General features: G+C 39.1%; 1 protein-coding gene across 1 annotated transcript in view; it reads right to left on the bottom strand.

Moving 5' to 3' along the window:
• Positions 1–24,526, bottom strand: part of RTTN (rotatin) — a 1,186,344-nt gene that overhangs the window by 281,693 nt on the left and 880,125 nt on the right. The window contains exon 40 of the mRNA XM_053714873.1: positions 21,514–21,651. Coding sequence (XP_053570848.1) covers positions 21,514–21,651 — 138 coding nt within the window. The remainder of the gene's footprint in view (positions 1–21,513; positions 21,652–24,526) is intronic.

Raw genomic sequence — 24,526 nt, 5'->3', positions numbered from 1 at the left:
GCTTCACCTGTTGCGGGTAATGAGTGGGCCCGTCTCCGGCGTGGTCTGGATGTAACTCCGGTGTCTGAGTGGCTCCGGTACAGGGTCTTACTCCTCTTTTTTTTAGTGATCTGCAGCAGCAGTGCTGATTATGAAGGGGTATCAGTCTAATAAGGGCCAAAAAGTGCGATGGATTACATGCTTATCTGGTCCCAATGTAAACTATCACACGGAGCTTCTCCTAAATGCGACTTTCCATCTTGGTAGTCGGCTCCGCCCCTAAAAGTTATATCTTTTATTCGCCGATGATGTCACGTTATCCTGCCCACTATTTTCAGCACTGTGTGTTTAAAATACTTAAACCAATAACTTTGTGTTTAAAGCGCCATTTTGAAACCTAGGTATTGTAAACGGATTGGTACAGAGCAAAGGATACCCACGGAGTGGGTTTGGAAAACAATTAAATTTGCAGACAAGATTTCTGATATAGATAGAGATATGTTATTGAAATGCTATTGATAAAAAGCGTATTTGGGGTAGTTAGTTAGTAACAGGCATAGAAAATATTTACTTACAGTGGCCCTTTAAGAACTAGGTTAAGGCTCCAAGGAGGAGCAACAAATTTAAAAACAGGCCTGATTCTGACCAGGGTCTGAAGAAAAGCTTCAACATCTGGTACATCTGCCAGACGTTTGTGCAAAAGAATAGACAGTGCAGAAATCTGACCCTTCAGAGTACTGATAAACCTTTCTCCAAGCCATTAATAAAGAAAAATTGGAGGCGCCAATATAAAGTACAAGTGCTCAACTATGCTAATAGTAATCGCTGTGTTGCAAAGGTTAAAAATAACCCTATATTGTGCTCAGTGTCAATATGGGACACTAAACAATGTAGTAACCTAATATTGATACAAAAATACAATTGGAAACCAAGAAATCCTAGTAATAGTAATAAAGCTTACCAACAGTATGGAAATAGGAATAGAACAAATGAAAAAACAAATATGAATTCTAGTCATTCTTTTATGAATAGAAGAGATCAAAATAGTCATCAACAGTCCCAATCAGATATAAATAAAAATGGAGATCGCAACTTTGATCCAAAAAATAATATAGATGTAACAAGTAAAAAAACAGAGAATTACCATCATGGAGTACCAAGAAGGATGGATAACAGTAATCATATACACCAGTCAGACTATAGTCATGCAAATAGGTTTGAAGTTTTAGATAACAGAAATAGAGACTCAAGAATTGAGGGTGCTAGACCAAAAGTTCACTATGATCAGTATCATAGTCAGAATTTTATTGAAAATGAACAATATAGAGATTCAGCAACAGCTTTTTTAGGGTCCCCTCGGAGACAAATCAAATGGAAACCACATCCAGTAGAGAGGGAGGACAGGGATCAGAGATGGAATCAGAATTGGAGAAAAGAGACCGACCCACAAATTCTAGAGAAGGAGGGGGGGCAGAACCAACGAAAAAGAAGGTTCAGCGAAAGAGAGGATGTAGAGCAGGGAAGAGGAAACAACTTCAAAAATGCAAGAGTGTATTAAGAGATAAAAATGAAGCAAGTATTTATAATTTATCATCCTATACTATTGATAGTGGAAGTATGGCCTTGTTGAGTAAGGGCTTATCTTTTGCCCCAAAAAAGAATCTAGATAAATTCCAGGTATTCATTGATTTCCAGAGATTCATAAGAAACATTACGCTTAAGAGATTTTTTGCTCAAAAAAAATACACAGTCTGGAGCTAGATACAAAAGTGTACTTCAGGTTGATGATGTTGAAACTCTGGAAAACATGAACTTATTATTAGGAAGTGACTCTCCCATTGAATCAAATGACATTTTTATACATAGCGATAAAAAAGCTAAATCTACATTTTATCCAATCAATGCACAAGGTGAATATATTAAGACTTTTTAAAAATTTGGTCGAAAAAGAACTTGAATCATTACCAGTTGATAGAAATTTTAAAGATAACCTTAACAAATTTGAAAGAAGTAGTTTGAATCAATTGATGAAAAATAACAATATCACTATCCGCCAAGCCGACAAAGGTGGGGGGATAGTGATACAGGATCGTGAAGTTTATATTGCTGAAGCATTACGTTTATTAAATGATTCAACTACATATAATAAATTAAAGAATGACCCCACAAAGGCATTTTTATCAGAACTAAAAGGTGTTTTAAGTATAGGATTGTCAGAAAAAATTCTAACTAAAGATGAGTTTAATTTTTTATATAATTAACACCCTAGATTGGTGGTTATGTATCATCTTCCCAAGATACACAAATCGGTCTCCAACCCTCCAGGGAGACCGATTGTATCTGGGATAGATTCATTAACGGCCAATCTATCGAGTTACATTGATTATTTTCTGAATCCACTTGTTACTCAACTCAATTCTTATCTTAGGGATGGTGTACACCTAATACAGGAACTTAAGAAGGTTAAATGGAATAGTGATATGAGATTCATCACTTGTGATGTAACCTCATTGTACACCATAATACAACATTCAATTGGAATAAAGGCTAGTTCATATTTTTTAAAGAAAAAAAGAATCTTTCCAGACCATCAAATTAAGTTTTTAGAACATTGTATGAAATTTGTCTTAGAACACAACTATTTTCAATTTGAAAAGGATTTTTACCATCAAATATGTGGCACTGCGATGGGGACGAAATTTGCCCCATCGTATGCTAATTTATTTATGGGTTTATTTGAAGATGAATTTATTTTTAGAGATGGCCCTTTTAAACACAATTTAATATTTTATACGCGTTTTATCGATGATGTTTTTATAATTTGGGAGGGATCAGAGATTGAGGCAGCTAATTTTATTGACTTTTTAAACACCAATGAGTTCAATGTAAAATTTGTTGGTAATATTCAAAACCAAATGATTGAATTCTTAGATCTATTGGTGTTTGTAGAGGACAATAAAATTTATACTAAGAATTATAGAAAATCAGTGGACAGTAACAGCTTATTGCATGCCACTAGTGGCCATTACAAAAACTGGGTAAAAAATATTCCCAAAAGTCAATTTATAAGGCTAAAAAGGAATTGTTCTAGAATAAGTGACTACCATACTGAAGCAGAAGTTTTAAAAGAAAAATTAATTTGTAAGGCCCATAATGGGGAACATGTCACATATATCATGGATCAAGTGGAGATTTTAGATAGGGAAACATTATTAAGTAAACAAAAAGAAAAATCTTGTGAACAAGATAAACAGTCTGTCAAATTTATCACCACATATGGTGAGGGTATTATGAATGTGAAGAAAATATTGCATAAATATTGGCCTATATTAAAGGGGGACCCCCTATTAAAAGAAAGTTTAGATATAAATCCGAAGGTAGTGTATAGGAAGAATACCAGTTTAAAGAATTTACTTGCCCCCAGTAAGTTAAAAGAGAGTAAACCAATACAATGTAATATTAATGATAACTTTTTGAGTTTGAAGGGCACATATAGATGCCATAAAGCAAGATGTCCTATGTGCAAATGCATTAATAAAGAGAGATCTGTTTTTAGATCAGTAACAGGACAAGAGTTTAGGGTTAAACAATTTATTACCTGTAAGAGTACCTATGTAGTTTATTTATTAGAGTGCAGCTGTGGGTTAAAGTATGTAGGTCGTACGAAGAGATGCCTATCAAAAAGATATAGTGAACATGTTTACAACATAAAGAAACCAATATTAAAACATAGTGTACCAATTCATTACTCTCAGAGCCATGCATGTGATCCAAAATGCTTGACTGTGAAAGGTATTGAAATGGTTAAACCCAATCCTAGGGGTGGCAATAGACTTTTGGACCTTAGGCGCAGAGAGACATTTTGGATATATAAACTGGGGACTCTCGCGCCTAATGGTCTAAATGTTGATTTAGATGTGGCAGCTTTTATTACGTAGACTGACTTTTTTTAGGTTTTAAAAGTTATCAACAATCTGATTGCGGACTAGAAGGTGTTGTTATATAGCTATTAATATGAATTGGTGTATGAGTTTAGATTTTTATAAGTATTGGAATTATATGATATTTTATCACATGTGGCAATGTATGTATTTATTTTATTGTATTTTTAAAAAATTGTTATAATGTTTTTAGAAAAATAGAAGGTAATTTATTATAGAATTAATTATTTTCATATGTTTTTTAATACTAACCATTTGAGGTGAAATGATGCTATATATGTTATTAATTGGTTTTAGGGAATTGAAACAAGATAGGTATTTGTGTATTATGTATATAGAAATATCAATTGTAATTCAATGGTCATTCTGCTCATGAAAGCTAGATGGCGCTAGTAGATTGTGTATAAATAGAGTAGTAAAGGATTGGTAAATTATTCCTCTTGACAAAGCGCCCAGCAGGGGGCGAGAAACGCGTTGAGGCCGAGATCCAGAGAGCACTGCGAGTCAGTGTATGCAGACGGAGTGTTTAACAGAATCAGCTGTTGTCGGGTGGTGACGTCACACGCCGACCGGGTACATCGCTGTTCACTTCCCAAGCTTGTACAGACCACAGGACTGCTCTAGATCAGCTGTTATTTCAAAGATACCTTTATGTGATTTTAACCACGCCAGATATTGTGAGTATTTGGCTTACTTGTTGTAAATAAAGAGTGCTTATTTCACACAATATTGCACTATTGGAGTCCTTCTTTCTTTCACAGACTGCGCTGTTTTTCTGGGAGAAAAGTGTTTGGCGATTAAACTGCAAGACAAGCAGTGTGTTTGAAATAGCTGCAGCTGGGTCTGAAAGTAAGATCATTTGGAACAACTACAATCAACAGTAAGACTGTGCCCACATTTGGATTTATACAAAATTATTGGTTCCTATTTATAAGACTTTATTTCAATTTATTTATTTATTTATTTTTTATTTTTATTTCTTTATATTATATATTTTCTTTTATTTCGTAATTAATATACAGATTATCATATATATATTTTTATTATTGTTAGGTTAAAAATTGTTTATCATTTGAATAGAATATTCATTTAAATAATTATTTTTAATCTTTGCTGGGATAGTATTGCGCTGTATCATTTGGTGGCAGTTTGTGTAATATTGATAAGGATACAACGTGATATTCTTGTGATGTACAAACGTACCTAAACCTCAAGGTCTATATTATACTATAAACCATAACTATGTAAATAAACAGTGTTATAAAGTGAAACAAACAACATGAATTAGTGTGACAATAAAACACTTAGCGTTCGAGTCCAAATGTGATATTCATATGTAGATGTATGAGTCTCCTGATATCATCAAAAAAGACTTCTCCACGACACTGGGGGGATATATGGAGTTATTCCATAGAATGGGTGGCTTGCATCTTCTTCAAACGATCGTTGGTGTAGAAATCGAATTGAACATATGGAAAAAAGGAAAAAAAGAAGGCGCCACAATAGTGCAGCATCAATGGTACCATGCACTTCCCCACAGATCCCTCTGTTCTACTTACAAAATGTAAAGCACTTGATAAGTGCCACAAGCGCAGACTGTACTAATCAGTCGTACAGCTGACTGTCCTCCGGCTCTATCAGAGGTCTCCGTCTTTTCCTCTCTGCAGGATCTTTATCTGTCAAACTCTCGCAGCGTATATACAGGGAAACATAAAGGAAAAAAGCACTACAATAGTGCCTTATCAATGGTATCACCGCAAGCCCCTCTAAGACTCTGGTACTACTTACGAGATCCAAAGCACTTGATAAGTGCCACAAACGCAGGCTGGGCACTTATAGTCGCACAGCTGACTATCCCTCGTTCTTAGTGCAGCTCCCTGACGTCCACAATGGTCACTGTTTAACCTTTCCGGTATCTGCTTACAAAGGTTTAGCCAACCTGAAGGTGTTCAATAAAAGTTAGTGCCGTAAACCCACAGCGGATTGAAAGCTGTTGTGGTATAGTAAATAAATCCGTGTAAAGTCTCCTCCAGTAATAGACTTTATTAAAAAACAAGTAAAATACACTTAACAGGCTGGCGTCCGTAGTCACTATCACCCAGGAAGGTCTCAGGGAGTGCCCAGAGACAGATGTTCATGTGAAATCCACCAAGAGAGAGAGAGTCTCTTGTTAGGGGATCTAGATTTATCCTCTGCGATGAATCTGAAAAATCTCTGTTCCATTGACTGAGCATGCAAAGCTGCAGCAGTTGCAGATGGAACCGAACAAAAGGAATGATATCCATGGAAGCAACCATCAGATCAATCACCTCCATGCACTGAGCCACTGATGGACGAGCAGCAGACTGGAGAGACAGGCAAGAAGCAAGAAATCTCCATGGACAGGGAATCTATGATTGTTCCTAGGAAACACACTCTTGTAGCTGGAACTAGAGAACTCTTTTCCAGATTCACTTTCTACTAGTATATGAATATCCCACTAGTAATTGGAATGACTTTGTGTACTCTCCATGCCATAGGAAAGAAAAACATAATTTATGCTTACCTGATAAATTCCTTTCTTCTGTAGTGTGATCAGTCCACGGGTCATCATTACTTCTGGGATATTACTCCTCCCCAACAGGAAGTGCAAGAGGATTCACCCAGCAGAGCTGCATATAGCTCCTCCCCTCTACGTCACTCCCAGTCATTCGACCAAGGACCAACGAGAAAGGAAAAGCCAAGGGTGAAGTGGTGACTGGAGTATAAATTAAAAAATATTTACCTGCCTTAAAAACAGGGCGGGCCGTGGACTGATCACACTACAGAAGAAAGGAATTTATCAGGTAAGCATAAATTATGTTTTCTTCTGTTAAGTGTGATCAGTCCACGGGTCATCATTACTTCTGGGATACCAATACCAAAGCAAAAGTACACGGATGACGGGAGGGATAGGCAGGCTCTTTATACAGAAGGAACCACTGCCTGAAGAACCTTTCTCCCAAAAATAGCCTCCGATGAAGCAAAAGTGTCAAATTTGTAAAATTTGGAAAAAGTATGAAGCGAAGACCAAGTTGCAGCCTTGCAAATCTGCTCAACAGAGGCCTCATTCTTGAAGGCCCAAGTGGAAGCCACAGCTCTAGTAGAATGAGCTGTAATTCTTTCAGGAGGCTGCTGTCCAGCAGTCTCATAAGCTAAATGAATTATGCTACGAAGCCAAAAAGAAAGAGAGGTAGCAGAAGCTTTTTGACCTCTCCTCTGCCCAGAGTAAGCGACAAACAGAGAAGACGTTTGTCGAAATTCCTTAGTTGCCTGTAAGTAAAATTTTAGAGCACGGACTACATCCAGGTTGTGCAGTAGACGTTCCTTCTTCGAAGAAGGATTTGGGCACAAGGAAGGAACAACAATCTCTTGATTGATATTCCTGTTAGTAACTACCTTAGGTAAGAACCCAGGTTTAGTACGCAGAACTACCTTATCCGAATGAAAAATCAAATAAGGAGAATCACAATGTAAGGCTGATAATTCAGAGACTCTTCGAGCCGAGGAAATAGCCATTAAAAATAGAACTTTCCAAGATAACAACTTTATATCAATGGAATGAAGGGGTTCAAACGGAACGCCCTGTAAAACATTAAGAACAAGGTTTAAACTCCATGGTGGAGCAACAGTTTTAAACACAGGCTTAATCCTGGCCAAAGCCTGACAAAAAGCCTGGACGTCAGGAACTTCTGACAGACGTTTGTGTAACAGAATGGACAGAGCTGAGATCTGTCCCTTTAATGAACTAGCAGATAAACCCTTTTCTAAACCTTCTTGTAGAAAAGACAATATCCTAGGAATCCTAACCTTACTCCAAGAGTAACCTTTGGATTCACACCAATATAGGTATTTACGCCATATCTTATGGTAAATCTTTCTGGTAACAGGCTTCCTAGCCTGTATTAAGGTATCAATAACTGACTCAGAAAACCCACGTCTTGATAAAATCAAGCGTTCAATTTCCAAGCAGTCAGCTTCAGAGAAGTTAGATTTTGATGTTTGAAGGGACCCTGTATCAGAAGGTCCTGTTTCAGAGGTAGAGACCAAGGTGGACAGGATGACATGTCCACCAGGTCTGCATACCAAGTCCTGCGTGGCCACGCAGGAGCTATTAGAATCACTGATGCTCTCTCTTGTTTGATTCTGGCAATCAATCGAGGAAGCATCGGGAAAGGTGGAAACACGTAAACCATCCTGAAGTCCCAAGGTGCTGTCAGGGCATCTATCAGGACTGCTCCTGGATCCCTGGATCTGGACCCGTAACGAGGAAGCTTGGCGTTCTGTCGAGACGCCATGAGATCTATCTCTGGTTTGCCCCAACGTCGAAGTATTTGGGCAAAGACCTCCGGATGGAGTTCCCACTCCCCCGGATGAAAAGTCTGACGACTTAAGAAATCCGCCTCCCAGTTCTCCACTCCCGGGATGTGGATTGCTGACAGGTGGCAAGAGTGAGACTCTGCCCAGCGAATTATCTTTGATACTTCCATCATAGCTAGGGAGCTTCTTGTCCCTCCCTGATGGTTGATGTAAGCTACAGTCGTGATGTTGTCCGACTGAAACCTGATGAACCCCCGAGTTGTCAACTGGGGCCAAGCCAGGAGGGCATTGAGAACTGCTCTCAATTCCAGAATGTTTATTGGCAGGAGACTCTCCTCCTGACTCCATTGTCCCTGAGCCTTCAGAGAATTCCAGACGGCACCCCAACCTAGAAGGCTGGCGTCTGTTGTTACAATTGTCCAGTCTGGTCAGCTGAATGGCATCCCCCTGGACAGATGTGGCCGAGAAAGCCACCATAGCAGAGAATTTCTGGTCTCTTGATCCAGATTCAGAGAAGGGGATAAGTCTGAGTAATCCCCATTCCACTGACTTAGCATGCACAGTTGCAGTGGTCTGAGGTGTAAGCGTGCAAAGGGTACTATGTCCATTGCCGCTACCATTAAGCCGATTACCTCCATGCATTGAGCCACTGACGGGTGTTGAATGGAATGAAGGGTGCGGCAAGCACTTTGAAGTCTTGTTAGCCTGTCCTCTGTCAGGTAAATCTTCATTTCTACAGAATCTATAAGAGTCCCCAGGAAGGGAACTCTTGTGAGTGGAACGAGTGAACTTTTCTTTTCGTTCACCTTCCATCCATGTGACCTTAGAAATGCCAGTACTAACTCTGTATGAGACTTGGCAGTTTGAAAGCTTGAAGCTTGAATCAGAATGTCGTCTAGGTATGGAGCTACCGAGATTCCCCGCGGTCTTAGTACCGCCAGAAGAGCACCCAGAACCTTTGTGAAGATTCTTGGAGCTGTAGCCAATCCGAATGGAAGAGCCACAAACTGGTAATGCCTGTCTAGGAAGGCAAACCTTAGGTACCGGTAATGATCTTTGTGAATCGGTATGTGAAGGTAGGCATCTTTTAAATCTACAGTGGTCATGTACTGACCCTCTTGGATCATAGGTAAAATTGTCCGAATAGTCTCCATCTTGAACGATGGAACTCTTAGGAATTTGTTTAGGATCTTTAAGTCCAGGATTGGTCTGAAAGTTCCCTCTTTTTTGGGAACCACAAACAGATTTGAGTAAAACCCCTGTCCCTGTTCCGATCGTGGAACAGGATGGATTACTCCCATTAACAAGAGCTCTTGTACGCAGCGTAGAAACGCCTCTTTCTTTGTCTGGATTGTTGACAACCTTGACAGATGAAATCTCTCTCTTGGAGGAGAGTATTTGAAGTCCAGAAGGTATCCCTGAGATATTATCTCTAGCGCCCAGGGATCCTGGACATCTCTTGCCCAAGCCTGGGCGAAGAGAGAAAGTCTGCCCCCCACTAGATCCGATCCCGGATCGGGGGCCCTCAATTCATGCTGTTTTAGGGGCAGCAGCAGGTTTCCTGGTCTGCTTGCCCTTGTTCCAGGACTGGTTAGGTTTCCAGCCTTGTCTGTAGCGAGCAGCGGCTCCTTCCTGTTTTGGTGCAGAGGAAGTTGATGCTGCTCCAGCTTTGAAATTACGAAAGGAAAGAAAAACATAATTTATGTAAGAACTTACCTGATAAATTCATTTCTTTCATATTAACAAGAGTCCATGAGCTAGTGACGTATGGGATATACATTCCTACCAGGAGGGGCAAAGTTTCCCAAACCTTAAAATGCCTATAAATACACCCCTCACCACACCCACAAATCAGTTTAACGAATAGCCAAGAAGTGGGGTGATAAGAAAAAAAGTGCGAAGCATATAAAATAAGGAATTGGAATAATTGTGCTTTATACAAAAAAATCATAACCACCACAAAAAAGGGTGGGCCTCATGGACTCTTGTTAATATGAAAGAAATGAATTTATCAGGTAAGTTCTTACATAAATTATGTTTTCTTTCATGTAATTAACAAGAGTCCATGAGCTAGTGACGTATGGGATAATGACTACCCAAGATGTGGATCTTTCCACACAAGAGTCACTAGAGAGGGAGGGATAAAATAAAGACAGCCAATTCCTGCTGAAAATAATCCACACCCAAAATAAAGTTTAACAAAAAACATAAGCAGAAGATTCAAACTGAAACCGCTGCCTGAAGAACTTTTCTACCAAAAACTGCTTCAGAAGAAGAAAATACATCAAAATGGTAGAATTTAGTAAAAGTATGCAAAGAGGACCAAGTTGCTGCTTTGCAGATCTGGTCAACCGAAGCTTCATTCCTAAACGCCCAGGAAGTAGATACTGACCTAGTAGAATGAGCTGTAATTCTCTGAGGCGGAATTTTACCCGACTCAACATAGGCAAGATGAATTAAAGATTTCAACCAAGATGCCAAAGAAATGGCAGAAGCTTTCTGGCCTTTCCTAGAACCGGAAAAGATAACAAATAGACTAGAAGTCTTACGGAAAGATTTCGTAGCTTCAACATAATATTTCAAAGCTCTAACAACATCCAAAGAATGCAACGATTTCTCCTTAGAATTCTTAGGATTAGGACATAATGAAGGAACCACAATTTCTCTACTAATGTTGTTGGAATTCACAACTTTAGGTAAAAATTCAAAAGAAGTTCGCAACACCGCCTTATCCTGATGAAAAATCAGAAAAGGAGACTCACAAGAAAGAGCAGATAATTCAGAAACTCTTCTAGCAGAAGAGATGGCCAAAAGGAACAAAACTTTCCAAGAAAGTAATTTAATGTCCAATGAATGCATAGGTTCAAACGGAGGAGCTTGAAGAGCTCCCAGAACCAAATTCAAACTCCAAGGAGGAGAAATTGACTTAATGACAGGTTTTATACGAACCAAAGCTTGTACAAAACAATGAATATCAGGAAGAATAGCAATCTTTCTGTGAAAAAGAACAGAAAGAGCGGAGATTTGTCCTTTCAAAGAACTTGCGGACAAACCCTTATCTAAACCATCCTGAAGAAACTGTAAAATTCTCGGTATTCTAAAAGAATGCCAAGAAAAATGATGAGAAAGACACCAAGAAATATAAGTCTTCCAGACTCTATAATATATCTCTCGAGATACAGATTTACGAGCCTGTAACATAGTATTAATCACGGAGTCAGAGAAACCTCTTTGACCAAGAATCAAGCGTTCAATCTCCATACCTTTAAATTTAAGGATTTCAGATCCGGATGGAAAAAAGGACCTTGTGACAGAAGGTCTGGTCTTAACGGAAGAGTCCATGGTTGGCAAGATGCCATCCGGACAAGATCCGCATACCAAAACCTGTGAGGCCATGCCGGAGCTATTAGCAGAACAAACGAGCATTCCCTCAGAATCTTGGAGATTACTCTTGGAAGAAGAACTAGAGGCGGAAAGATATAGGCAGGATGATACTTCCAAGGAAGTGATAATGCATCCACTGCCTCCGCCTGAGGATCCCGGGATCTGGACAGATACCTGGGAAGTTTCTTGTTTAGATGAGAGGCCATCAGATCTATCTCTGGGAGCCCCCACATTTGAACAATCTGAAGAAATACCTCTGGGTGAAGAGACCATTCGCCCGGATGCAACGTTTGGCGACTGAGATAATCCGCTTCCCAATTGTCTACACCTGGGATATGAACCGCAGAGATTAGACAGGAGCTGGATTCCGCCCAAACCAAAATTCGAGATACTTCTTTCATAGCCAGAGGACTGTGAGTCCCTCCTTGATGATTGATGTATGCCACAGTTGTGACATTGTCTGTCTGAAAACAAATGAACGATTCTCTCTTCAGAAGAGGCCAAAACTGAAGAGCTCTGAAAACTGCACGGAGTTCCAAGATATTGATCGGTAATCTCACCTCCTGAGATTCCCAAACTCCTTGTGCCGTCAGAGATCCCCACACAGCTCCCCAACCTGTGAGACTTGCATCTGTTGAAATTACAGTCCAGGTCGGAAGAACAAAAGAAGCCCCCTGAATTAAACGAAGGTGATCTGTCCACCACGTTAGAGAGTGTCGAACAATCGGTTTTAAAGATATTAATTGATATATCTTCGTGTAATCCCTGCACCATTGGTTCAGCATACAGAGCTGAAGAGGTCGCATGTGAAAACGAGCAAAGGGGATCGCGTCCGATGCAGCAGTCATAAGACCTAGAATTTCCATGCATAAGGCTACCGAAGGGAATGATTGAGACTGAAGGTTTCGACAAGCTGTAATCAATTTTAGACGTCTCTTGTCTGTTAAAGACAGAGTCATGGACACTGAATCTATCTGAAAACCCAGAAAGGTTACCCTTGTTTGAGGAATCAAAGAACTTTTTGGTAAATTGATCCTCCAACCATGATCTTGAAGAAACAACACAAGTCGATTCGTATGAGACTCTGCTAAATGTAAAGACTGAGCAAGTACCAAGATATCGTCCAAATAAGGAAATACCACAATACCCTGTTCTCTGATTACAGACAGAAGGGCACCGAGAATCTTTGTGAAAATTCTTGGAGCTGTAGCAAGGCCAAACGGTAGAGCCACAAATTGGTAATGCTTGTCTAGAAAAGAGAATCTCAGGAACTGATAATGATCTGGATGAATCGGAATATGCAGATATGCATCCTGTAAATCTATTGTGGACATATAATTCCCTTGCTGAACAAAAGGCAATATAGTCCTTACAGTTACCATCTTGAACGTTGGTATCCTTACATAACGATTCAATAATTTTAGATCCAGAACTGGTCTGAAGGAATTCTCCTTCTTTGGTACAATGAAGAGATTTGAATAAAACCCCATCCCCTGTTCCGGAACTGGAACTGGCATAATTACTCCAGCCAACTCTAGATCTGAAACACAATTCAGAAATGCTTGAGCTTTCACTGGATTTACTGGGACATGGGAAAGAAAAAATCTCTTTGCAGGAGGTCTCATCTTGAAACCAATTCTGTACCCTTCTGAAACAATGTTCTGAATCCAAAGATTGTGAACAGAATTGATCCAAATTTCTTTGAAAAAACGTAACCTGCCCCCTACCAGCTGAACTGGAATGAGGGCCGTACCTTCATGTGAACTTAGAAGCAGGCTTTGCCTTTCTAGCAGGCTTGGATTTATTCCAGACTGGAGATGGTTTCCAAACTGAAACTGCTCCTGAGGACGAAGGATCAGGCTTTTGTTCTTTGTTGAAACGAAAGGAACGAAAACGATTGTTAGCCCTGTTTTTACCTTTAGACTTTTTATCCTGTGGTAAAAAAGTTCCTTTCCCACCAGTAACAGTTGAAATAATAGAATCCAACTGAGAACCAAATAATTTGTTTCCCTGGAAAGAAATGGAAAGTAGAGTTGATTTAGAAGCCATATCAGCATTCCAGGTCTTAAGCCATAAAGCTCTTCTGGCTAAGATAGCCAGAGACATAAACCTAACATCAACTCTAATAATATCAAAAATGGCATCACAGATGAAATTATTAGCATGCTGGAGAAGAATAATAATATCATGAGAAACACGATTTGTTACTTGTTGCGCTAGAGTTTCCAACCAAAAAGTTGAAGCTGCAGCAACATCAGCCAATGATATAGCAGGTCTAAGAAGATTACCTGAACATAGATAAGCTTTTCTTAGAAAAGATTCAATTTTTCTATCTAAAGGATCCTTAAACGAGGTACCATCTGACGTAGGAATGGTAGTACGTTTAGCAAGGGTAGAAATAGCCCCATCAACTTTAGGGATTTTGTCCCAAAATTCTAACCTGTCAGGCGGAACAGGATATAATTGCTTAAAACGTTTAGAAGGAGTAAATGAATTACCCAATTTATCCCATTCCTTGGAAATTACAGCAGAAATAGCATTAGGAACAGGAAAGACTTCTGGAATAACCGCAGGAGCTTTAAAAACCTTATCCAAACGTATAGAATTAGTATCAAGAGGACTAGAATCCTCTATTTCTAAAGCAATTAGTACTTCTTTAAGTAAAGAGCGAATAAATTCCATCTTAAATAAATATGAAGATTTATCAGCATCAATCTCTGAGATAGAATCCTCTGAACCAGAAGAGTCCAAAGAATCAGAATGATGGTGTTCATTTAAAAATTCATCTGTAGAGAGAGAAGATTTAAAAGACTTTTTACGTTTACTAGAAGGAGAAATAACAGACAAAGCCTTCTTTATGGATTCAGAAACAAAATCTCTTATGTTATCAGGAACATTCTGCACCTTAGATGTTGAGGGAACTGCAACAGGCAATGGTACATCACTAAAGGAAATATTATCTGCTTTAACAAGTTTGTCATGACAATTATTACAAACAACAGCTGGAGGAATAGCTACCAAAAGTTTACAGCAGATACACTTAGCTTTGGTAGATCCAGCAGGCAGTGGTTTTCCTGTAGTATCTTCTGGCTCAGATGCAACGTGAGACATCTTGCAATATGTAAGAGAAAAAACAACATATAAAGCAAAATAGATCAAATTCCTTATAAGACAGTTTCAGGAATGGGAAAAAATGCCAAACATCAAGCTTCTAGCAACCAGAAGCAAAATGAAAAATGAGACTGAAATAATGTGGAGACAAAAGCGACGCCCATATTTTTTAGCGCCAAATAAGACGCCCACATTATTTGGCGCCTAAATGCTTTTGGCGCCAAAAATGACGCCACATCCGGAACGCCGACATTTTTGGCGCAAAATAACGTCAAAAAATGACGCAACTTCCGGCGACACGTATGACGCCGGAAACGGAAAAGAATTTTTGCGCCAAAAAAGTCCGCGCCAAGAATGACGCAATAAAATGAAGCATTTTCAGCCCCCGCGAGCCTAACAGCCCACAGGGAAAAAAGTCAAATTTTTGAGGAAAGAAAAAATATGATAATTCAATGCATAATCCCAAATATGAAACTGACTGTCTGGAAATAAGGAAAGTTGAACATTCTGAGTCAAGGCAAATAAATGTTTGAATACATATATTTAGAACTTTATAAATAAAGTGCCCAACCATAGCTTAGAGTGTCACAGAAAATAAGACTTACTTACCCCAGGACACTCATCTACATGTTTGTAGAAAGCCAAACCAGTACTGAAACGAGAATCAGTAGAGGAAATGGTAAATATAAGAGTATATCGTCGATCTGAAAAGGGAGGTAAGAGATGAATCTCTACGACCGATAACAGAGAACCTTATGAAATAGACCCCGTAGAAGGAGATCACTGCATTCAATAGGCAATACTCTCTTCACATCCCTCTGACATTCACTGCACGCTGAGAGGAAAACCGGGCTCCAACTTGCTGCGGAGCGCATATCAACGTAGAATCTAGCACAAACTTACTTCACCACCTCCCTTGGAGGCAAAGTTTGTAAAACTGATTTGTGGGTGTGGTGAGGGGTGTATTTATAGGCATTTTAAGGTTTGGGAAACTTTGCCCCTCCTGGTAGGAATGTATATCCCATACGTCACTAGCTCATGGACTCTTGTTAATTACATGAAAGAAATTAGACTGTCTAGCCTTAGCTTTGGCTTTGTCCTGAGGCAGGGCATGGCCTTTACCTCCTGTAATGTCAGCGATAATCTCTTTCAACCCGGGCCCGAATAAGGTCTGCCCTTTGAAAGGTATATTAAGCAATTTAGACTTAGAAGTAACATCAGCTGACCAGGATTTTAGCCACAGCGCCCTGCGTGCCTGAATGGCGAATCCTGAATTCTTCGCCGTAAGTTTAGTAAGATGTACTACGGCCTCCGAAATGAATGAATTAGCTAGTTTAAGGACTCTAAGCCTGTCCGTAATGTCGTCCAGAGTAGCTGAACTAATGTTCTCTTCCAGAGACTCAATCCAGAATGCCGCTGCAGCCGTGATCGGCGCAATGCATGCAAGGGGTTGCAATATAAAACCTTGTTGAACAAACATTTTCTTAAGGTAACCCTCTAATTTTTTATCCATTGGATCTGAAAAAGCACAGCTATCCTCCACCGGGATAGTGGTACGCTTAGCTAAAGTAGAAACTGCTCCCTCCACCTTAGGGACCGTTTGCCATAAGTCCCGTGTGGTGGCGTCTATTGGAAACATTTTTCTAAATATCGGAGGGGGTGAGAACGGCACACCGGGTCTATCCCACTCCTTAGTAACAATTTCAGTAAGTCTCTTAGGTATAGGAAAAACCTCAGTACTCGCCGGTACCGCAAAATATTTATCCAACCTACACATTTTCTCTGGTATTGCAACTGTGTTACAATCATTCAGAGCCGCTAACACCTCCCCTAGTAATACACAGAGGTTTTCCAGTTTAAATTTAAAATTTGAAATATCTGAATCCAGTCTGTTTGGATCAGAACCGTCACCCACAGAATGAAGTTCTCCGTCCTCATGTTCTGCCACCTGTGACGCAGTGTCTGACATGGCCCTAATATTATCAGCGCACTCTGTTCTCACCCCAGAGTGATCACGCTTACCTCTTAGTTCTGGTAATTTAGCCAAAACTTCAGTCATAACAGTAGCCATATCCTGTAATGTGATTTGTAATGGCCGCCCAGATGTACTCGGCGCTACAATATCACGCACCTCCCGATCGGGAGATGCAGGTACTGACACGTGAGGCGAGTTAGTCGGCATAACTCTCCCCTCGTTGTTTGGTGAAATTTGTTCAATTTGTACAGATTGACTTTTATTTAAAGTAGCATCAATACAGTTAGTACATAAATTTCTATTGGGCTCCACTTTGGCATTGCAACAAATGACACAGGTATCATCCTCTGAATCAGACATGTTTAACACACTAGCAAATAAACTTGCAACTTGGAATACAATTCAATTAGAATAATATTAAAAACGTACTGTGCCTTTAAGAAGCACAGAAGATCTATGACAGTTGAAAATTAATAAATTGAAAACAGTTATAGTGTAAACAACACAACTTTAGCAATGGTTTAATCCCATTAGCAAAGATAACAAATTCTGAAAGCAGGAAACAAATTACAGAATAAACGTTTTTTTATCTCAGTCAACTATAATTCTCACAGCTCTGCTGAGAGAAATTACCTCCCTCAAAATAAGTTTTGAAGACCCCTGAGCTCTGTAGAGATGAACCGGATCATGCAGGAAATACAATGAGCTGCTGACTGAAATATTTGATGCGTAGCAAAAGCGCCAAAAAACGGCCCCTCCCCCTCACACACAGCAGTGAGAGAGAACAGAAACTGTCAGAAAAAAGATTAAGCAACTGCCAAGTGGAAAAATAGTGCCCAAACATTTATTCACTCAGTACCTCAGCAAATGAAAACGATTTTACATTCCAGCAAAAACGTTAAACATAATTTCTAGTTATTAAACAGCTTTATGTACTTCTTACAGTGTAATTCTAGTGAAGTACCATTCCCCAGAATACTGAAGTGTAAAGTATACATACATGACATTATATCGGTATGGCAGGATTTTCTCATCAATTCCATTGTCAGAAAATAAAAGCTGCTACATACCTCTATGCAGATTCATCTGCCCGCTGTCCCCTGATCTGAAGTTTACCTCTCCTCAGATGGCCGAGAAACAGCAATATGATCTTAACTACTCCGGCTAAAATCATAGCAAAAACTCTGGTAGATTCTTCTTCAAACTCTGCCAGAGAGGTAATAACACACTCCGGTGCTATTTTAAAATAACAAACTTTTGATTGAAGATATAAAACTAAGTATAATCACCATAGTCCTCTCACACATCCTATCTAGTCGTTGGGTGCAAGAGAATGACTGGGAGTGACGTAGAGGGGAGGAGCTATATGCAGCTCTGCTGGGTGAATCCTCTTGCACTTCCTGTTGGGGAGGAGTAATATCCCAGAAGTAATGATGACCCGTGGACTGATCACACTTAACAGAAGAAATGGGCCTCAACTCAGTCTGAGAACCACTCTCATAGCAAACACATCTGGAGCACCTTTATTCTTCATTTACCTCCATGGAAGCAAAGGCAAGACTAGTTTCCATAGAAGTAGGAGAGTTTTTATAGGGCTCTTGGAGTTTGGAAATCTTTGCCTCCACCTATTGGTCAGGAGGAATAATGTTCAGGAGTAACGGATCAAGAATTCTTACCGCTTGTATGGAATGAATAAGCAATATTATTGATCTATGAATGTGCACAGTTTATTCACAGGCTGTGATAATACCTGAACTCCAAGATGGCAGCCCCAGGTAGAAAGATGCAGAGCTTCAGTATCTGGCACCTTTAAGCTATTAACAGATTTGAAAAGAGCTGCCGGAAGAGGATGAAACGAAATAACATAGTGAATAGTAACCCTTTATTCCCTTTAAAGTTTCACTTAAACTGTGCAGCCTGAAGAATAGCCAAACACTACCTTATACCAAGGAAGCTGATTAAGGGTGAGTAGAGATAAAGATGGTGAGAAGAAGAAGAAGAAAAAAAAAAAGACAGATGCTGTTTTTATGTTAGCTATCCCATAGTGTATATGTTATATATATATATATATATATATATATATATATATATATATATATATATATATATATATATATATATATATATATATATCTATCTATCTTTTATACTGATAACAAGTTCAAACAGGTGCCATTAATACAGGTAATGAGTGGAGGACAGAGGAGCCTGTTAAAGAAGAAGATACAGGTCTGTGAGAGCCAGTAATCTTGCTTGTTTGTAGGTGACCAAATACTTATTTTCCACCATAATATGCAAATCAGACAATGTGATTGTCTGGATTTGTTTCCACATTTTGTCTCTCATAGTTGAGGTATACCTATGATGAAAATTACAGGCCTCTCATCTTCTTAAGTGGGAGAACTTGCACAATTGATGGCTCACTAAATACTTTTTTGCCCCACTGTGTATATATATATATATATATATATATACACACACACATAAATACACTGTGTGTGTATATATATATATATATATATATATATACACACACACATATATATATATATATATATATACACACACAGGAATATATATATATATATATATATATATATATCTCACAAAAATTTAAATGTATTCTTACCTAGTAAATGAAAAAAAAAAATTTTCTTTTTCAAAAAAAGCCAACAACGGCGAAACATGTCAGGGTTTCTGTTTGGGACTTATTTATTTATACTTTATTTATGAAGCGCCAACATATTCCGCAGCTCTGTCCATGGATACAATTCATTTAAATAAAACAATACAAGACTTGTAATAGATAGGACAAAATTTACAAACACATACAGGAGGGATTGATGGCCCTATTCCTGTGGGACCTTACAATCTAGAGCAGTGGTTCTCAACCAAAGTGACCTCAAGGCCCGGTAAATTTTAGCTAGACATGTCCGGGGCCCAGTAGTTTATTTATATATATATATTTATATATATATATATATATATATATATATATATATATATATATATAGTGAGCAGCAGGGGCGGGCTGATCAGCCAGGCAAATAGGACCTGGGCCGAGGGACCAGCAAGTAAGGGGGCCCACAAATGGTATCTCCACAGATCTTGGTGCATTCCTTAAGCTGGAGTTTTCAGTTGCCCTATCAGTAACTAAGCAAATAAGTGTGGGTTTAGTGGGGGCCCTGGCAGGGGTCTGTCGCTGTGAGGGCCATGGAGTGTGGGGTCTGGCCCTGGAGGTTGGGTGCCCTTTCTCTGGCCCTTAATGTTGGGGGTCCTGGCTCTGTAGGATGAGGGGCCTGTTGGGGGCAGGGCAGGAAGGCTACCATGTACATTTGCATACCATTTAATACATTTTGGTCAGTGTGAGACAGTGTTCCTGGGGCCTTGATTGGTCTCAGTCTGCACCTGGTTTGCAGTGGAGTAAGAGTGTGCAGTGGGGGCATGACAGGTCAGGGCCCACCAGCAGGGCTATCACGGGCAGGTACTGGGCCACGGCCCGGCTGTTGAGAAACCAGGATCTAGAGGAGTCTTAGGAGAAGTCTTAGGAGCTCCTGTGTTTTAACTTGCCTTTGGCTAATCTTTACTTGCACTGACTTAAGCTTTTATGATGATCCATTTTAAGATGCATTAATTACAGGGTAATTGGTTAATATTCTAGGTTTGAACACTTACGCTGGTTGTTGCTTGATCCAGCAGTACATCCAGGGGTCTCCACTTTACAAGTGCTTAACTTTGGTGCCCTATATTCTGTAGATAACATTGCTATCATTAGCTTCCCTGTGCAGTTAATTTTTTTGTCTGGCACCATAGCACTACACTGAACTATACGTGAGTAACTGTAGCAATACACATAGTTGCCGTTAGCTTGTTATAGTGGCATGTGCTACAATTACAGATTACCATTCTTTCACTGTAACTTGGTAACATCATTAACAACACACAAACACTATTTAGTTACTCTAGGCTTATAATCTAAAGGGTTTTTTAGTGAACTAGTGTCATGATTACTATTTGGTTTTATACTTGTTGAGTGGTACAAATATAAAGTTACTACTTATACCTCCAATACAGGATATTCTCTCTTTAGAGACCTCTTTACAGGATAAGATACACTCCGTATTACACCTTTGAAATTACTGCAAACTGTGCTCACTGCTCTCACACTATGGAGACCCTGTTTATTAACTTGCAGATATGTGGATGTATTCCTATTTCTGAATTTATTTAATATCAATATTAACCGCTGTGTTGTTTACTTTTTCATCTTCTATAGGTTCTAATAAACAATTTCTACATAGGTTGCCAAAGAGTGTTTTTAATAAACAAAATTTCCGAATTGTATCTATTCTATGCATTAATAAAAGTTAAGTTTTAATTCTTTTTAGGGACTACACCCCTTATGATTAAGTTGATTTCTAATATTCAACAATTCTAGCTGTTTAAGCAACAAACTCAAGAGTGCTATTTAGTGTATTCTCTACAGAGGGGTTCTTTTACCCTTCTTTTTTCTTCTAAAAATTAAGTTAACATACACAGCACCTACACCCATTAACCTTAATCTCTTACATAGAGCTTCATAATTGGGGTTAAGAGTTTGACTCAATGAATTAGTAGTGCCATTGGTTTCTGTATTTCAAATAAAACATTTAAATGTCTTGTTGAACTGATAAAACCTATTTGTATTGGACGATTAATTCAAGGTAACTATTTCTATTTACAGAGTTCTAACACAAAATGTAATTGGCGTAGAAAATTAAATTAAAGAAAAAAAAAAAAACTTACCAAGCATAGTATTTCCACACTTTGTTAAATATTCTGTCACATGAAAATGAGCATCAGGGCCATTTTTTCTTAACAGTGTAGTTAAAAAAAAAAATATTTCCACCCATGACTGGTATTTTTCTGACAGTATTTCAATACCTGAAATATAAAAATTACATTGTTGTTTTAAGCCCCCAAAATATGTTTTCAGGTACTAAACAAAACATCAAGTATTTTGGACTCAGTGAAATAAATAAAGTTCAAATGAAAACTCCACTATTGGACAACTTCATTGAATTTTGAAATAATTTGTTCAGTTGTCTGTATTAGTTGAAGAAGTTATCTTTTCAAACTGGTATAATATAAATACTAGGCACATCTACACATAAAACTACTGAACAGATATGCTTTAACCCCTTGAGTGCTAATGATGGCTCTGAGCCGTCACAGAGTTTCCCACTCCGGTGCTAATGACGGCTCAGAGCCGTCACTAGCACTCTCCCACCTTGAGGGAGATCTGGGAACTTCCACCCGCTCCTACCCCGGTGATCGGGCCTGCATAGTGACAGGCATTGCCGGGGCTTCACGTTATGTGCGGTGACGTCACGCGCAATAACGTGATGATGTCACCGCGCAACTTTATTTATACTTAATGTTAAGTATAGGAGCAGGGGGCATGTTGCTTAGAAGCCTGTATCTAAAGCATCTAAGCAGCTACAAACCCCCAAGACCCACCATTGGAAAGATAATCGTCTAACCTTTCTAATAGTGTAAGTCTTGGGGATCTGAAGAAAGAAAAAAAAAAGTTAAACCTTAAAAAATCTTAGCACCCAGGTGGGAAAGTGCTTAGCACTCAAAGGTTTAAATGTGGCAAGGCAGATCCAATATGGTAGCTTCTAAAAGCAAGAAAATCTGTTTGCAATTTTTGTGCACATGCAGCTACCCCACCAAGGAATTCAGATTAAATAATTTCTTTCTTGCCCTAGAGAAATTAATTTTTCAGTGCAGGCTTTGGAAATTTGATAACTTGATTTAAAACCATGAAGTAAACAATACAATTTAATGATCTTTATCTTCTTTTGTTAAGCATAAAGAAATCTGTTGGGATTAACATTTGCATACAGAAGTCAGGTGAGCCGACATTTTCCTTGACTCTCAAAAAGGAAGCAAATAACGTATTTATTTGAAAACCTAATGAAGTAGAAAAAGTTTATTCATAAAAGTACTTTCTAGTTTTGTTTGATAGGACACCAATGTTGTTAGACTATATGCAAAGAAAAAAATAATAATAAAATAATGCTACATCCAAGGTTTTAAGTTATCACATACACAGAAAAATTCTGGCCTCAAAGTCTTATGTAAATGAAAAACATAATTTATGTAAGAACTTACCTGATAAATTAATTTCTTTCATATTGGCAAGAGTCCATGAGCTAGTGACGTATGGGATATACAATCCTACCAGGAGAGGCAAAGTTTCCCAAACCACAAAATGCCTATAAATACACCCCTCACCACACCCACAATTCAGTTTAACGAATAGCCAAGCAGTGGGGTGATAAAGAAAGAAGTAAAAAGTATCACCAAAAGAATTTGGAAATAATTGTGCTTTATAAAAAAAAAATCATTACCACCATAAAAAGGGGGTGGGCCTTTAGGACACGGATGAAGGGAAGGACAAGACAGGTACCTTAAACGGAAGGCACCACTGCTTGTAGAACCTTTCTCCCAAAAATAGCCTCTGAAGAAGCAAATTTATTGAATTTGTAAAATTTGGAAAAAGTATGAAGCGAAGACCAAGTCGCCGCCTTACAAATCTGTTCAACAGAAGCCTCATTTTTAAAAGCCCATGTGGAAGCCACTGCTCTAGTAGAATGAGCAGTAATTCTTTCAGGAGGCTGCTGGCCAGCAGTCTAATAAGCCAAACGGATGATGCTTTTCAGCCAAAAATAAAGAGGTAGCCGTAGCCTTTTGACCTCTCCGCTTACCAGAATAAACCACAAACAATGACGATGTTTGACGGAAATCTTTAGTTGCTTGTAAGTAGAACTTTAAAGCACGAACCACATCAAGATTGTGCAACAGACGTTCCTTCTTTGAAGAAGGATTAGGACACAGCGAAGGAACAACAATCTCCTGATTGATATTCCTATTAGAAACAACCTTAAGAAGGAATCCAGGTTTGGTACGCAAAACTACCTTATCTGCATGGAAAACAAGATAAGGTGAGTCACACTGTAAAGCAGATAACTCAGAAACTCTTCGAGCCGAAGAGATAGCTACTAAAACAGAACTTTCCAAGATAGAAGCTTAATATCTATGGAATGCATAGGTTCAAACGGAACCCCTTGAAGAACTTTAAGAACTAAGTTTAGGCTCAATGGCGGAGCAACGGGTTTAAATACAGGCTTGATTCTGACTAAAGCGTGACTAAACGCCTGAACGTCTGGGACATCTGCCAGACGCTTGTGTAAAAGAATAGACAAAGCAGATATCTGTCCTTTTAAAGAGCTAGCTGATAATCCCTTCTCCAATAATTCTTGGAGAAAAGACAATATCCTAGGAATCCTAATCTTACTCCATGAGTAACCCTTGGATTCACACCAAGAAAGATATTTTCGCCATATCTTATGATACATTTTCCTGGTGACAGGCTTTCAAGCCTGAATCAGGGTATCAATGACCGACTCAGAGAAACCACGCGTTGATAAAATCAGGCGTTCAATCTCCAAGCAGTCAGACGCAAAGAAATTAGATTTGGATGCTTGAATGGACCTTGGATTAGAAGGTCCTGCCTCATCGGCAGAGTCCACGGTGGAACAGATGACATGTCCACCAGGTCTGCATACCAAGTCCTGCGTGGCCACGCAGGTGCTATCAAAATCACTGAAGCTCTCTCCTGCTTGATTCTGGCAACCAGACGTGGAAGGAGAGGAAAAGGTGGAAATACATAGGCCAGGTTGAAGGACCAGGGCACTGCTAGAGCATCTATCAGTACTGCCTGGGGATCCCGGGACCTGTAACAAGGAAGTTT

The sequence above is a fragment of the Bombina bombina genome, chromosome 5, assembly GCF_027579735.1.
Source record: "Bombina bombina isolate aBomBom1 chromosome 5, aBomBom1.pri, whole genome shotgun sequence".
Lineage (NCBI taxonomy): Eukaryota > Metazoa > Chordata > Amphibia > Anura > Bombinatoridae > Bombina > Bombina bombina.
Note: the sequence above shows the minus strand (reverse complement) of the source record. Positions and strands in the feature narration are given on the sequence as shown.